This window comes from Rhinolophus ferrumequinum, chromosome 10, assembly GCF_004115265.2.
Source record: "Rhinolophus ferrumequinum isolate MPI-CBG mRhiFer1 chromosome 10, mRhiFer1_v1.p, whole genome shotgun sequence".
NCBI classification, from domain to species: Eukaryota; Metazoa; Chordata; class Mammalia; order Chiroptera; family Rhinolophidae; genus Rhinolophus; species Rhinolophus ferrumequinum.
Window position 1 is genome coordinate 5026987 of NC_046293.1, and position 17196 is coordinate 5044182.

General features: G+C 48.8%; 1 protein-coding gene across 1 annotated transcript in view; it reads right to left on the reverse strand.

Annotated features, from left to right (window-relative positions):
* MPPED1 (metallophosphoesterase domain containing 1) overlaps positions 1-17196 on the reverse strand; it is a 71403-nt gene that overhangs the window by 22077 nt on the left and 32130 nt on the right. Inside the window, exon 4 of the mRNA XM_033116176.1 lies at positions 624-849. Within this exon, the coding sequence (XP_032972067.1) occupies positions 624-849 (226 nt within the window). The remainder of the gene's footprint in view (positions 1-623; positions 850-17196) is intronic.

The window sequence follows — 17196 nt, forward strand, 5'->3', positions numbered from 1 at the left end:
CACTTGTAGAATGGGGACAATAAATCAGTCCTCACAGGCCTGAATAAGGATTAGAGACAATGCTTATTGAGACTTCAGCCCAGGGCCTGGCTTACTGCAATTGCTCAGGAATGATTTGCTGCGACCACCATCATCACCATCATCTTAATCATTATCATCAGCATCATCAGCATCATAGCCATCACCATCATCACCATCGTCACCATTGTCACCATTGTCACCATCATCACCACCGTCATCATCATCATCACCATCACCACCACCATCACCATCATCACCACCATCACCGTCATCATCACCATCACCATCACCATCATCACCACCATCACCATAATCACCACCACCACCACTATCACCATCGCCATCACCGGGGCTCCCGTGGACACGCTGACCATCACACAGAACAGTCGTGACCCATCCCCACCTTGATCCCCACACAGCCAGGTGAACTCACCATGAAGCCTAATCACTCCGTGTCCCCAACAGAGAATAAAGACTCTGTACTTGTGATTTAAGTGACTGTCCCGCTCCCAGCCCCACTTCCTTCTGCACACTCAGCCTCAGCTCCTCCACCCCCCCCCCCCAGCACGGCCACGCGCTCACCGTGACTCCGGGGCACTCACCACGGGGAGCCGTAGATCCGGAAGCCCCGAACGGTGACCTCCGAGTCCTGCAGGTAAATGCAGTTGGTCAGCAGCGACTGCACGTTCTCGTAGTTCTCGGGCTTCAGCTTTGACACGGACGGGAAGTAGTAAAAGTCCTGCTTGATGAGGTCGGCCATGAACTCCTGGTCGAAGGTCAGCTCGTGGTTGCCGGCGATCACGATCTTGTACTCATACGGCAGGCTGCCTGCAGGGCAAACACAGTGCACCGCTGTTGGCCTTCTGGAAGCCACAGCATGGCTGAGGGAAGGGTAGGTGAGAGCCTGGCATCCCTGGCGCAGCTGCCCCTGCTGCCTGCCCCCCAACCTGTGCCCTTGCATCAGAGGCGGCAGCAGCCCAACCACTGCCCCTGCAGCCTTCCTGCCCGGTCTCTGGTGGGTGACAGGCCACCAGCCCCCAGACCACAGGAGGGGCTCCTCCAGTCTCTGAGCTGCAGTGCTCCTGGCCTTGTCCGCAGGACTTCCCTGCTTCCGTGTCTTCTGTCTGGGCCAGTTTTCCACTGGAAGGAGACCCTGCCCTGGACCCCCGGCCTCCCCAGCTCACTGACCCAGGCCCCTTTCTACCTGGGGTCTGACTCATTAGCCTCCACATCCCAACAGGAATTGCAAGTTCTTTGCAAAGCCCAGGTCAAACCTTTGGAGATCCTACGCTCTAAGCTCAGGGAAAACTAAGGTGCCATCCCCTCGGCCATGGACTTCTAAGTCAAAACAAAGTCCAAGTGCGATCAAAACAGAACCATCTGTGCAGACCATGCATTGAACTAGTGACAGTGTCACTCTGGCTTTGCTCTCTGTAATCCCAGGCCGTCCTTCCACACAGGAATTCTTCCCCGTTCTTTCTCTGGGGACCCACCTTGCAGATGCCCTAAGCAGGTATGTGCACCACCTCCCACGTGATCTGGCTGTGGGCTGGGTTCCAGGGTGGCCACACAAGGCTACCAAACCCGGTCAGCCTCAGTAAACCACCACCCACCCCTGCCCTCCACTGTACCCCTGGGAGCCACCCTGGCACATCCCAGACTCCCCACCTCCCACCAGCCTCAGCTGCTGGGCTCCCAGGCCTAGAGAAAGAGTTGTGATGGTACCTGTTTCAGATAAAAAGTAAAATACTGAAGGTGAATCTGGAAGCCCAAACCTTTCTCCTGGCCCCTCCCAGTGGGTGTGTCCTGGGTCAAGCAAGGGGCGTGTGAAGGTGCCATCCCAGCGCAGGGGCCTTGGGGATACGGGCATCCAGGCAGAAGAACCGTGACATTCCACAGCCATTTCACAGAGAAGCACTCATGGCCAATGAACGGGACCTCTGAATGACTTGAACTCTGTGTTTTGAAGGAGCCAACACAAGGGACACTAATCCTGACTGTGCTCTGTTTCAGCAAGAAGGTCACTTCTCTTGTCCTGAATTATGACTAGTTAGAAGGATCCCAGGGGGTTCCTGGAGTGTACACATATGAGCCCTACTATGTGCCAGCAATCATCATCTCCATCTTGCAGACATGGAAACCAAGGCTCAGGAAGCTGGGGTGTGGAACGAAAGGGGACCTTCCCAGGGGACCAATCCTGGGCACGCAGAGGGAAGAGCGAGAGGCTGCCTGAATAATGGAGACCCACACCTCAGTACATCTTCTCCGTTCCTGAGTGACCATGACCTTTACAAGGAACACACAGGGCCAAGTGCCCCAGGTTAGGAGCCAGCTGACCTGGGTTCAAATCCTACCACCATCCCCTCTCATCTGAGCAAGTCACTTAATCTGTCTGAGCCTCAGTTTCCCCTCTGATCAAGGTGGGTGTGCCTGGTGACTGCCCCTCCCCGGGGCCTAAGAACTTTCTCTGGCCCCCAGGCTCCGCTGAACCCCTTCCTCAGGATGAAAGGCTAGAAACCGCAGAGCCTTCCCACCTTGACCGTGACCTGAAACTAGCCCCTCCACTGCGTGAGTACTGCGTCAGGAGCTCTATTCCAGAAATAGAGCCTAACTGGTCTGCCTACCTGGGAATGGACGCCCACGACATTGGATCAGGTGCGACAGACGTGCAATCAGACTCGGCTCCCGATACACATTCTAGAAAGAAGCATGTTTTCCCAACCCTGTGTAAGCTCCAGGATGGGGCACTGTGTTTTATGGCCGTGCCATACAATGAAGTTCCATGTACTGTCACTGCACATCTAATTATATTCTAATTGCAACGCAAAGGAAGAGTCCACCAGAAACCAGCTAGAACCTGCCTCTCCACTCGTCCCTCACCCCCACAGGTGGGACCTGCACATCTGTCCTGCCCGGGACAGCTGTGGCAAATGGCGGTGGCAAATGGCTGTTGGATGGCCACCTGACTGCCAGCCCCGCCACACAGGAGAGGGGGAGCCCAGCAGCGAGAGAGACTTTTTCTACACAACAAGCAGAAAACTATAATCGGCTCGTCACTGCCCCACCAGCCACCCCACAGTTCTTTACAGGTTTGAGAAAACAGTGTCTTCTCTTCTTTAATGTTTATCAACTCTGGGAGGCACGGGACAATGACAGGCATGGGCTCTAGGCGCTAACAGCCCCGGTCCCAGACCCAGCTCTTCCACGAACCAGCTGTTTGACCACCTCCCTGTGCCTCGGTTTCCTCACCTGTACAATGGGAAGATGGACACCTACCTTGCAAGACTGTTCTGAGATTACAGAAGATAAAGAACGGAAACGCACAGAGACTTGTGATGTTGAAGAAAAATGTCAGCTTCCTTGGACCAGAGTTTGCAAACTAGAAGCCTGCAGGCCAGACCTGCCCACACACATACTATTTTGTTTGGCAAAACTTTTTGGTTTTTTAAAATCTGAATTTATTGCCAACGTAAAAAATTTGAGAGATTCCCAATAAAATGTCATTCTTTCTGTGTTCTAAAAAAAATCAATCCACTTTACAATCTCATGATCTCGGCCCAGTCAAGTGCTGGTATCGGAGTCTCCCTTAGACGGATGCCACATCACTTTGTCGCTGTCCCCACCTGTCCCGACGACTCACATCCAGCCCACGTCACTCATTTTAAGGCACTGCCCTGCAGGTGCGCAATCCCTGGAGACATGAAGGGAACACATCTGGTCCCTGCCCCTCAGTGCTTCCAAGCAAGTGGTGGGGACTGACTCCCCAAGCCCATCTGCCTCCCCACCTAACCAACCTCCTATTTTCATCACACCCCACCCCATGGGGCCTGGCCCAGAGGTATTGAGCAGGCGGCTTGGCCCCCTAGCAGGACAGCTCCAGCAGCACAGGAGTAGAGGTGTTTGCTTCACCCATCTCTGCCCCCAGCAGGTCTGGCAAATGAGGCACGACAGGGTGACACGGTGCAGAGGACAGAGAGAAGAGTGCCATTTCCTGGACCCCATCGTCGGGATGGCCGCCCTCAGGAAAAGGCTGGGCCCTCCAAATCTCACGGAACCTTCCGAGGTAGGCTCTGTTATCTTCACCTTGTAACTGGGGAACTAGGCTCTGAGGTCAGGAACCTGCCCCGGTCCCACAGCCAGTGATCAGAACATTGGTCCAGGTGACCCCACACCTCTGGGTCATACCTTGGAGCTCAGACTCCAAGGCCACCAGACCAGAGCCAGCTGGGACCCCTTACCCAGCCCCTCACCACTGCCGACTGCTTCCAGGCTCTGACTCTCCACGTTTGCACTTCACAGCACGCGTCCATCCCACTCCTAGCGCCTCCAGGGCTGGGGAGCCAGAGCCGTGCTAATGTATTTATGTCATGTCTCGGACTGGGGGTGTCCTTAAGCAAATTAGCAAATTACTCCAACTGTACAGTTCCATTTCTTTCTGCAGGTCCCATCCACCAGGGGTCAGGGAGCGAGCAGGAAGCTGTCAGCTCTCCCGTTCCTCCCCCCTCAGATCAGAGGAGGGTAACTGAGGAGCTCCCCTCCCAGGGCAGGGGGCGTGGTGGGACAAGGCTCCTGTCCACAAAGCTAGACAGGGGCAGCAGCCACAACAAAGGAGCATGGTGCCCTCAAATATTGTCTGGTCTCTCCCAGAAAGGTAGGTGCCACATGGCTTAGAGGCAGGGGGCTTGTCTGTGGATGCAGAAATCATCTAGCACCAGGTCCTTCCGAGCTGGATGTCCAGCCACAGACATGTCTGTCCGGATGTCCACTTGGACTGGGCAACCGCCAGCTGTGTATACAACCTTCACAGACACCTAAGTATTACTACCCCGTTTTACATCTGGGAAAACTGAGGCTCAGAGAGGTTGCCTAAGGTTACACAAAACAAGCCACAGAGGGCAATGGGCATTTGATAAACTTTGTGGCTTGGCCTCATCAAACTCATCCTGAAGTGGCACTCCAAACCATCATGCTCCACTGCATGTCAGTGGGTAGCTGGATGGGTGATGAATGATGGCTGGATGCAGTAAGCATGGACAGGTGGATGGATGGATGGAGGATGGATGGATGGATAGATAGATGGATGAGTGCATGGGTGGGTGGATGGGTGGATGGATGGATGGATGGATGGATGGATGGATGGAGAAAGATGGATGCATTTATAAATCAATCGATCCATCCTGAGATAGCTCTGACTGTCTCCTTTATATCAACTGACCTCTGTCTCCCTGGACCCCTCCATCACCTCCAAACTTTTCCTCCAATGGTCCTGACTGGGCATGTTTTTCAGACCCACCTCCCTGTCCCATAACCCTGACTGTCCAGCTCTGAATCTCCTCCAATTGGATCTGCTCTCTTGAAGGGGTGCAGGAGCTAGAACTAAGGCTCTGGTGTGGCTTGACTGTTACAACATGGGGTGGAGAAGTCTCCTCCTCTGTTCTAGGGCTGCTACCTCTGTTGTTACAGCCTAAGCCTGTATTAGCCTTCAGGTGCTCACACCTTCCTGCAGCTCTTACCAGCCTGACTGGACAAAATGCCCAACAACTAGTTTTTTCACTTAGCTTCATCTTCCCCTCCTGTATCCGGGCAGTGAATGAGGGAAGTGTTTTGGAGACCTCAATGACAGACTGACTTGCAGGGGTTTTGTGGTAAAATATTAGATGAATACAAGTTCTTCCACCCAACACCTGCACACAGAGGAAATTAATGTCCCCTTGGCCCCTTCTTGCTGCTATCCTTCCTGGCAGCAGAGAAGAGGGCTGACATACAGGGCAGCTTCCCCTGCGTCCAGATGGGAGAGCCTGCCCTGACAAGGTGCTGGAAGTGCCAGAATCCCAGGAGAGGGGGTATTCTCTAGGCAGGTGCGAAAAGAGAATAGGTAGTGCCAACCCATCCATGGGAAAGACATCCTGTCTGAAGGGCCCCCCCCAGGAGGGGCACAGTGGGCAGCGTCTCGGGTGTCTGGGCAGCTGTGCTGGCTTGGTGGGACTCAGAGAGGGGACAGACGGATCCAAATGTCTTTTCTGACCCTCCTCCCCTAATCAGCACAACAGAAGCGCAGAGTCCAGTCAGCCTATCCCAAAATCCCATCAAGCCAGAAACTTGCTTTCTTCCCTGAAGCTGGATCCTGTTTAAAATGCTCCCCCTCTCCCCACACACACACATCAAGACTCGGTCATGAGGTCAGTACCAAAAGTGACACACAAAGGTTACAGTCCACACTACTCACTGGGCAGAGGAGGAAACGAGCTCAGAGAGGGGAAGGGACTTGTCTGAGGTCACACAGCAAGACAGTGACAAGCATGGACTTGAATCCTGGCCTCCTGCCCCGAGAGTGCTACACAATGGCCATATCAGCCTCCGGAAAGACATGTCCCATGGGGAGGGGCATGGAAAGAGCTGAGGACACCAGGGAAGAGCGGTGGGCCTGGCTCGGTGATGCTCGCTGATCTCTCAACCTTGGACCTCTGAGAAGCACCAAGTCCTCATGGAAACCAGCCCTGCCTCCCCCTGCTTTTCAGAACTGGTGGGTACTGCCATGCATTTGTATTCTGAGTGTTGATGCCCCGGGCATCTTCGCAAAATGCTTCCTTTCTTGTCAGACCAATTCTTTGAGATCCTGGCATTTGCTAGCCATGGATTTCTTGACGTTAACAAGACCATGAAGCATTACTCAGCAGGGCACTCGAGGATGACCATATGGTTTTAACTTTTCACCGGCCACGTCTATCCAAAGAGACACGCATCCCGTCTAGATCCCTTATGGCAGCAATCGTACACAGAGTTCAGGGCACAGAGAGGGAAGCAAATGGAAATCTCTGCTATTTGTGCTTCCAAGATTACTCTCCCTCCAAAAGGTTACGATTCTTTACCGCTAACACTTACCCATCCCATTTAACAGAAAGTGCTGCCTCCAAATTGCGTAATCTATTAAATTCAACAAGAAATGCGCAAGCGTCTCGGTAATCTATGCCACTCGGGGCGGCACACTGAGCCCGGCGGAGTTACAGCGTTCTCTAAGTGCCTGACAATCAGGCAAATGCCCACTTACGGCTTCCTCCGCCCATTCCCTTCTCACAGAACACAGCAGAGGGGGATGGAATAAAGACGCGGCGTAACGATCTCTGACTGCATTTTTAGTACGTCTTTGACAGTTCTGTGTTTAAACACTTGCCAGTGTCTGGAAGATTCCTATTAGCAGACTTCCGGGTGTGGCGTGTGGTCTGGGATGACACTGGAATGGAGAGAGCTCCATGAATCAGCTTCGATCCCCTTGACGCAGATCCGGTGCACGAATGCCGGTGATGCATTCAGCCCAGCACACATAGGGACACGGCCAGAGATGCCAGCAGGAAGGGAATTCTATCTGTAGCCTGAACAGGCAGGAGACATCTGAAGACCGTGCCGGCAGGGCTGTGCCCGCAGGACCTGTTTTTTGCTGCTCTGTGGTGAGCGCGTCCCTATGCCAGGCACAGTGATCAGCGATTTACATCCAATGCTTCTAGAGACCCCTGGGAAGCAAGAGCTATTCACCCCACATCTCGGCCGAGAGGCCTGTGCACAGCGGTTAGGGGTGTGCGCCACACCTGGAGCCTGAAGCCTGAATCCCATCTCTGCCTCCTACCTGCTGTCTGGCCTGGAGTGAAACCCTCACTGCTCTGAGCCTCAGTGTTCGCCTCTGTAAAGCAAGAAGGTCAGGGTTATTCGCAGGGTCTGGCAACGATCACACGATCACACGGGGCAGACGGAGGAAGCCCCTGTGCTGTACTTACACCGCAGACAGGAAGTGACTGGCGTGAGGAGGGGTTTGTACTCACAGATCCCCAGAAATAGAAGTCACGCGGGGCTACGTGAGGGAGCCACAGGAAGGTGGATGGTCAGGAGGCAGAAGGGGGGAAGGGAAACCGTGGGCAAGAGCCTTTGTTGGGGTTTCCAAAGGAGGGTGGCAGATGAGCAGGCTTAAGAAAGGCTAGTCTGAATAATGTTTGTAGGCTGGGGAAAGGGGGTTCAGGAGCTGTCCCTACTTGTCTGCTACCTAGCCCTGGGGTATTAGGGCAGGGGAATGGTGGCCGGTGTGTGAGGGCCCCACACAGGAGGTGGCTGTGGGTGGATTGGGTCTGCATTGGTTGGTTTGCATATGAAAGGGCCCTCAAAGGTGAGTCCTGTACTATCTCCAGAATTGGCTAACCCTAGGAAGGGAGGTCCCTTCAGAGCCAGCAAGGCCCTGAGATGTCAAAGCATCAGAAAACAGAAAATGAAAGTCATGATAATACAATTGGATAGTAGCCATTATCATGGGTTGTCAGGAGGAATAAATGCTGTGTTCTACTCCAGTCCAGAAATGTTGGCTGGGAAGACGGAGGACAAAAGAGAAGTAGGAAGGTTGGGTCACCTGCCTGGGGTCACATAGCAGCTGCTGGAGGCCAAGTCACCTGCCCAGAGCTGGGTGTCAAGACCACCGCTTGGGACAGACGCGTCCTGGTGCAGGAGACGCTCCACCGAGCTGCAGGCCGACCCTGCCACCACCTCGCCCACCCCACGCTGTCCTGCAAAGGAGGGTTCTGGATTCACAGCTCAGCATTGGTGCCCATATTTAAAAGGCAAACACAATTTTTCTTCTGTTCCATCCTAATAGCCAAAATGTTTAACTTTCAAACATTTGTTTTTCCTGAAAAATGTTTTAAAAACAGGAACATTCCGTCCGTCCTAATCATCTTTAAATGCTTGTTCCCACTGCTACTGTAGCGTGCACGTGACTTTAGGCGAAGAGGGACAGCCGAAAGGTTTCTGTGTTTTTCCTTCCAAAAGTAAAGCCGCCTACAGACAGAAAAATTTCATGGGAACCTCCCCAGAAGTCACAATCTGGCAGAACACACAAGCCCAAAGATGGTTATGAAAGGTCCCTGGTGGCCCTCCCAAAAGGGCCAAGCTAGTACGGTGACCGTAAATGGAACATACATTCAGAACGCAAGGCGAGGGCACCGCCTCCAGGCCACGCCCTTTTGGTGCTCTGACCTCATCTCTCGTCACCCCCAACTGACTGTGCACCCCCTCTCCAGGCTGCTTAAGGCCTCCAGACATTTGCTAACGCTGTTCCATCCACCTGGGACCCCCTTCCTGCCCTTTTGTCTGAATCAACTCCAATTCAACTCACTCTTTGTCAGTCGTCCCAGTGCCACTACCTCCGAGGTACCTTCCGTCAGCAGCCTGTCTGCACCGGACACAGCAGGGGGAAGGCTGCTCCCCAACACTGGGGGTTGCCTGAGCGCCCAGAATAATGAATGAAAAAGACCTACACCTGAGGTACATTATCCAGGTCATATGCAAAGGATGAGGTATCCAAACATAGTGGAATTTTCAATAGCGACATCGGAAACTAAAAAAAAAAAAAAAAAAAAAAAAAGCCTTTCAATTTCTGAGGGAAAATGATTTGCAACCCAGAATTCTACACCTAGCCAAACTATCAATTAAGATAGAGAACAGAATGAAGACTTTTTCTGACATGCAACTTTGCCAAACATTTATCCCCAGTGCATTCTGTCTCAAAAAACTACTGGAGGGTGTGCTCCACCAAAATGAGGGAATACACCAGGAGAAAGGAAGCCATGGGGTCCCGGAACCAGGGGACCCCTGACAGAAGAGAGGCAAAGGGAGAAGACAATGAAGGGAGGCCCCAGGATGACAACTGCATGCAGACGCGAAGGTCAACCAGTCCAGACCGGGGCAGGGGTTGGAGGCTCAGGAAGTATGAGAAAAATGAGCCAACAAGTGGCCTAACACAGCTCACCACACTGCTGAGGGGTACAAAGTAAAACAAGCATACAAAACAATTAACGACAAAACAGTTAAATACTTAGGAAAAACAATGAGCTGCACAATAAATATTTAACCAAAAACTATGATAGAACTATAGTAAAAGGATAGGAGAAAGAACATGTGTATACAGGTGGAGAGGCTAGATCTTTCAATCTGCATTTTTCACTGTAAGAAATTAATCAGTAATATCTAAAATTGAAAAACCAAAGAATAGCAATATCAGGTTGTTACTTAGAGACACCGTGGTAATGAAAGCAGCAGCTGCCAGGGTTGCACTGGAAACGGGCCTCAGGCCTCAGGCAAGGAATGCTGGTTTCATCCTAAGCCTTGTAGCACTTTGTAACTTAATGCACACATGTATTACCACAATGCAAATACTTTTGATTAAATACAAAGAAGGTATCAAGAGGCCAGGGACTCCTCACCCACTTCCTACACCTGTCCAGGGACAGACTGGCCTCTCACTTGCTCTGCCTGCTGCTGAAAATCTAGAACTCGATCAACTTGGGTCCAGTTAAGACCAATGGAAAGACAGAGCAGGCAGAAAACCTAAACTGGTTGACTCCTCTGAGATTCTGAGGGCCTAAGTGCTGGGATGACTCTGGCAACCAGGTTCAAAGGCAGGTGACCTGGCCAAGCAGCTCCTCACCTGGCACATCAAGGAGTCATTACTGACACCCCAGGTGTTAGCTGTTGAGCATCTGAGACAGGCTCTCTCATGCCCTATTTCTACTCTTCACAACAGTCCCACAAAATGGGCACTATTGTGGCAGATGAAGAAATTGGGGTTCAGTGAGTTTAAATACCTACATAGTTGGTCAGCAGAGATGTGGGAATCTGACCCCAGATCCATCTATAGCTGAAGCTCATGATTTCTCCCTGTGTGTCACAACCACCAATACATATTACATATGCCAGAGCATTTGCATTAAACATTCCTAAGAGAAAGAAAGAAAGAAAGATAGGTAGAAAGAAAGAAAAAAGAAAGAAAAAAAAGAGAAAAAGAATATTGCCATATACTTAGGTCCTTACAATGCCTCCCCTATTATGAGGATCTCTCAATGACTTTATGTTAAACAACATAATATTTTGGAGAAGCTCTTGTGGCTGCTGTAAACAAGCCTTTAAAGACCACTTTTAAAAGCAATACAGATGTGAGAACAAATTATATGAATTCAGCAAAAGTGCAGGATGCAAAAACAATGCACGTAACAATTCATTGCATTTCTATTCACAAACAATAAACAACCCAAAAAGGATACTAAGAAAACAATCCCATGTGCAACTGAATCAAAAAGACTAAAATACTTAGGAATAAACTTAACCAAGAAGGTGAAAGATTCGTACATTGAAAACTACAAATCATTTGCTGAAAGAGATTAAGGAAGACACCAATAATGGAAAGACATCCCATGTTCATGGATTGGATGACTCCATATTGTTAAGACTACAATACTACCCAAAGCAATCTACAAATTCAATGCAATCCCTACCAAAATCCCAACCACGTTTCTTTCAGAAATAGAAAATCCATCCGAAAATTCATATGGAATCTCAAGGGACCCCAAATAGCCAAAATAATCTTGAAAAAGAAAAACAGAGTTGAAGATCTCACACTTCCTAATTTCAAAACTGACTACAAAGCTACAGTAATTAAAACACCATGGTGCTGGCATAAAGACAGACATATAGATGAATGGAATAGAATAGAAAGCCCAGAAATAAACTTTCACATATGTGGTCAAATGATTTTCGACAAAAGTGCCAAGACCATCCGATGGGGAAAGGATAGTCTTTCAACAGATGGTGCTGGAAAAACTGGATATCAACATGAAAAGAATCAAGTTGGACCTTTATCTTATACCATAAAGAAAAGTTAACTTAAAATGGAATAAAGACCTAAAGTAACTTGAGCTGAAACTCTTAAAAGGAAACATAGGGAACAAGCGTCATGCCATTGACTATGGCAGTGATTTCTTGGATATGACACCAAAAGCACAGGCAACAAAAGAAAAAATATATCAAAATTTAAAACTTCTGTACACCATCAACAGAGTGAAAAGACAACCCACAGAATAGGAAAAATACTTGCAAATCATATTTCTGAGAAGGGGTTGATATCCAGAATACATAAAGAACTCGCAACTCAACAACAACAAAAAATAATACAAAAATGGGCAAAGGACTTGAATAGACATTTCTCCAAAAAAGATATACAAATGGTCAATAACACATGAAAAGATTTTCGACATCACTAATCATTAGGAAAAAGCAAATCAAAACACAATGAGATACCACTTCAGATCCATTAAGATGGCTACTATCAAAAAAAAAAACACAAAAAAACAACAACAAAAAAAAAACCAACCAGTGTTGGTGAAGGTGAAGGAAGATGTGGGGAAATGGAAACCCTGTGCACTGTTGGTGGGAATCTAAAATAGAACAGCCCTGGGGGGAAACAGCATAATTTAATTTTTTTAATTTCTCAAAAAATTAAAAATAGAACTAGAATAGGATCCAATAATTCTACTTCTGGTTATATATCCCAAAGAATTGAGAGCAGGGACTCAGACATCTCACGTTCATAGAAGCATTATTTGAAATAGCCAAAACGTGGAAGCAACTCAAGGGTCTGTCGGCAGATGAATGCAAAAACACAATGTGATATATCATACAATGCCATACAGTTCAGCCTTTAAAAAGAAGGAATTTCTGACACATGATACAACATGGATGAAACTGGAAGACATTTGCTCAGCAAAAGAAGCGTCACAAAAGGAAAATCGTGTACGGTTCCACTTATATGAGATCCCTAGAGCAGTCAAATTCATAGAGAGAGAATGGCGGTCTCCGGGGGCTGGGGGGTCATGAAAGTGGGGCGTTAGTGTCTAAGAGGTACAGAGTTTCAGTTTGGGAAGATGAAAAAGTTCTGGAGATGGTGGTGGGGATGTTGTGCAACCGCACAACAGTGTGCATGTACTTAATGCCCCTGAACTGTGCACTCGAAAAAGGTTAAAATGATAAGTGTTATGTATATTTAACCACAATTTAAATTTAAAAAGAATAGCAGAAGAAGAGAGCTGAGGACCCTAAATTTTAGACAGCTAGAATTGGAACTGTGGATTCGTGGGACTCTTAGAGTCCTAGAAATGCCGTTTTTAGAATCTTAAAACCCTGAAGGCCAGTCATTCTAATATGGGAAGCAAACAAGCCTAGAATTTTAGAAGCCACCAAAGTGTGGAGATAGGAAGGGACTAAGTGACCGTTTGAGTCTTGGCCCCTTCTCCCCTGCTTTCATTAAAAAGTCCTAAGTGAGACTTCCTTCAGGCCAGGCAGGCTGTACCTGCTTCTACCTCACCAGAAAACACCCAGCCTGGATTTCACCTGGGGTCTGATGGCCCTGATGGCTACAGGGCCAGGTGTTTGGCCCTCCTGTCACTGAACATTTTTTCCAAAAGGTTCCACGGGTGCCTTCTGGTGACAGACAAACCATTTAAAGGGGGGAAATTGGCTCAAAGCAATGTTCTTTGCAGCAGCAACTGAAATAAGTATTTCAAACAATGAAGACTAAAGGTTCCTATTTTTAAGGTATTTCTTAATAAAATGAAGTGTTTTTGAGCTAAACAAACATTTTGTATATCAAAATACACTAATGTAGGGTCAGCCTGGTGGCTCAGGTGGTTGGAGCTCCGTGCTTCTAACGCCGAAGGCTGCCGGTTCGATTCCCACATGGGCCAGTGGGCTCTCAACCAAAAGGTTGCTGGTTCAACTCCTCGAGTCCCGCAAGGGATGGTGGGCAGTGCCCCCTGCAACTAAGATTGAACATGGTATTTTGAGCTGAGCTGCCGCTGAGCTCCCGGATGGCTCAGTTGGTTGGAGAGCGTCCTCTCAAACACAAGGTTGCCGGTTCGACTCCCACAAGGGATCGGTGGGCTGTGCCCCCTGCAACTAGAAACGGCAAATGGACCTGGAGCTGAGCTGCACCCTCCACAACTAAGACTGAAAGAACAACAACTTGACTTGGAAAAAGTCCTGGAAGTACACACTGTTCCCCAATAAAGTTCTGTTCCCCTTTCCCAATAAAATATATTAAAAAAAAAAAAAAATGAAGATACACTGCTGGGCCCTGTGCTGGGAGCTGGAAACAGAGAGGTCACGACATAGCCCCTTCTCTGGCGTCTAGTGTGGGAAAGACACACACAAGAACTTTGAGATGTGATCAAACAATATGGTGAATGTTTAAATTAAAAAAAAATTATTACAGTAAAAGACACATTAGCTCTGCAGTAAAAAACACAAACTGCCTCAAAATATTCCCCCTCGCTTCAAACACACTTATCCCATTCTTGGCACTTTCTGAAGCAGTTCTGAAAGTCCTCTTTTGTGAGGGTCTTCAGTTGTGCTGTCGTGGCTGCCTCGATGTCCTGAATCATTTTGACTTTGGGAAAGAGCCAGAAATCATACGGTGCCAGATCCAGTGAATAAGGTGGATGAGGACGCGCCGTAATGTTTTTATTTGACAGAAATTGCCATATACCAGAAGTGATGTGTGACACGGAGCCTTTCCATTGTTATCACAAAATACGGTGAATGCTGCTGCTGAGTGCCATCCAATGGAAAGGCAGGGATCTTCAATACAAGAAGCGGCGTGTCGAACCTTAGTAACAGTGTGTGACAAGTTTCAACTTGTTCGGTGCAGTCGGTCGGGTGTGAGCTACGGTTGAGAGAAGGTGTGTTTTAAAGTGTGCCGTCAATCATCCTCCATCATGACAATGCTCCATGTCACACATCACTTCTGGTATATGGCAGTTTCTGTCAAATGAAAACATTATGGTGTGTCCTCATCCACCTTATTCACTGCATCTGGCACCGTGCGACTTCTGGCTCTTCCCCAAAATCAACATGATCCAGGACATCAAGGCAGCCATGACAGTGCAACTAAAGACACTCATGAAAGAAGACTTCCAGAACTGCTTCAGAAAGTGGCAAGAATGATGGGATAAGTGTGTTCGAAGCGAGGAGTATTTTGAGGGGAATTAATGGCAATGTGTCTTTTACTGTAATAATTTTTTTAAATTTAAACATTCACCATATGTTTTGATCACACCTTGTAAGTGGGGGTGGTTCCAACTTACACGGGACCTTAAACAACAATGAGTTTTCCTTTCTCTGACCATGATAAGAAAGGGCCACCATAGAAATAGGTGACATGGATGAATAGCGGCTCCCCAGGCAGACAAGACAGGGAAGGGCATCCTAGGAAGAGGATGAGGGCTCCACACAAGCAAAGACACGGAGATGAGAAAAGCCAACATATTTGGCAGAGGAGGGGGCAAGTGGAGGCAGGTCTGGAGGGACAGTTGGAAGCACACACCTGGACTGCCATGCAAAGATCTGGACTTCACCCAGGACACAGGCGGGAACCAGCGAGAGCGTTAAGAGGGGGAGGGGCAGAGTTGGATCAATGAACAAAAAACTTTTTTCGAACACCGACATGACAAATGTTAGTCTGGAAAGTGACTATTTTGAGAGTTTGGGACGCTACCAAAGCAAGCCCCACTTTGTCAGCTCAATGCTTCCCCTTCACTGTCATGGCTGTCAAACCAGCCCCGAATTAGCTCCAAACTGCCACCTTCCGCAGCTCTTAGAACTTCATTTGCATCGTGCATACTCAAAAAGGTGTGAAATTCTTCTTCTCCTTAAGAGAAATCAAAGAAACAAATCTTTACTTTAAAAAAATCTGCCTTTCTTTAAAACAAATTTCAAAGAACTAGATCCTAACTTTTAAATATCTGATTAAAAAAAGAAGGTGGCATCCTTGGAGAATAGTAATAATAATAATTAAAGTATCATCAACAGAGCGCGTACTTTGCGCTGGGCACTTAGACGCATTCATAAAACAACCACAACAAAAACAATAGCCTCACTTACTATGTGCTTATCCCATGCCAGGTCCTTCACTGAGCCCTCCCAATCCCAGCTCTCTGTTACAGATGAGGAAACTGAGGCTCAGAGAGTGGATAAAACATGCTCAAGGCCAGGTGACTGGGAAGAATGGAGCCAGGATCCGGACCCACGTGCTTCAACAGGATCCCAACTGTAGTGCCTTATTCAGTCCTCAGAACAGCCCTACAAAGAGGGGAGTGTCACCCCCACTCTGCAGATGCATACGCAGAGGCACGAGACGGTTATGATTTTCTCAAGGCTGTCCAGCAGGCATGTGGCCGGGCAGGGCTGGAGAGGGGTCTGCCTGCTCCAAAGGCTGCAGCCTTTCCACTGGCCCCTCTCTCCCTTGAAGAGGTTATAAATAGTAAATACACACGGAAGGCCTGCTGGAGCTCTCCAGGGTGCTGAAGACGCAAAGGTGTGCAAGACAGACAAGATCCTGCCTTAGAGAAGTGGACCTTTGTGGCCTACTGGCAATAAAGGAATACACGAATAAGTACCAGGTCAGGTGGGGGTAACAGGTGTGGAAAAAATAAAGCCAGGTGAGGGGGATAGAGAGCATCGGGGTGGGGGAGCTGACCGATGCAGGGCAGTCAAAGAAGACTTCTCTGGGAAAGTATCTGAAAGCCAAGACCTGGGTGACCTCTGGGAAACCACATCCTTGCACGGGGTCTCAGTCTCCTCATCTGTAAAGTGGGGACAACATTATTCAGGACCCGGGGCTGCCTGTTGCGAGGAAGAAGTGAGTAAACCACATGAAGGCACCTTTAAACTGTAAAGAGCTGTCCAGAGGAAGTCATTATGGTGAAGCCTCTGTGGGACTTGCACACAAGGCTTTGTAGCACAATGTGGTTTTCCCACATGAAATGTAGGATGTTGGGAGTTCTCATGTCCCATCAGCAACCTGAACATGACTTTGTCTAGTTGGCCGTGCTGCTGTAAAGCATGGCTCCTGAAGATCAAAACCATCTTGGAAAGCAGGAATTTGCTGATAAGGAAGGGCTTGGGTTCCCTGGATACACAAGGGAAGTTCCCACATAAAATGATCACCTTGGGTGTTAAAAATAATAATAAAGTTTTAAAAGGTCATAGACCTTGCGCTAGAATGCTGATTCCACCTGTGTTGTGCTGAATGACTTGGGCAAGCTCTTCCCCTCTCTGAGCTCAGTTTCTTCATCTTGCAGAGACAGTAATAGCAAAGGGGTGTCTAGCTGTGTTGTCCCATCGATAGTCCCCTGTGGCTATTTAATTTCAAATTAATTACAATGAAATAAAAGACAAAAGTCAGTGTCTCGGTCACATGAGCCACATTTCAAGTGCTCAATACCCACAAGACGCAAGTGGCTACCACACTGAACATCGCAGGTCTAAAGCCTTCCTGCTTGTCACCTAGGAGTCACCCCCACCCCCAGACCT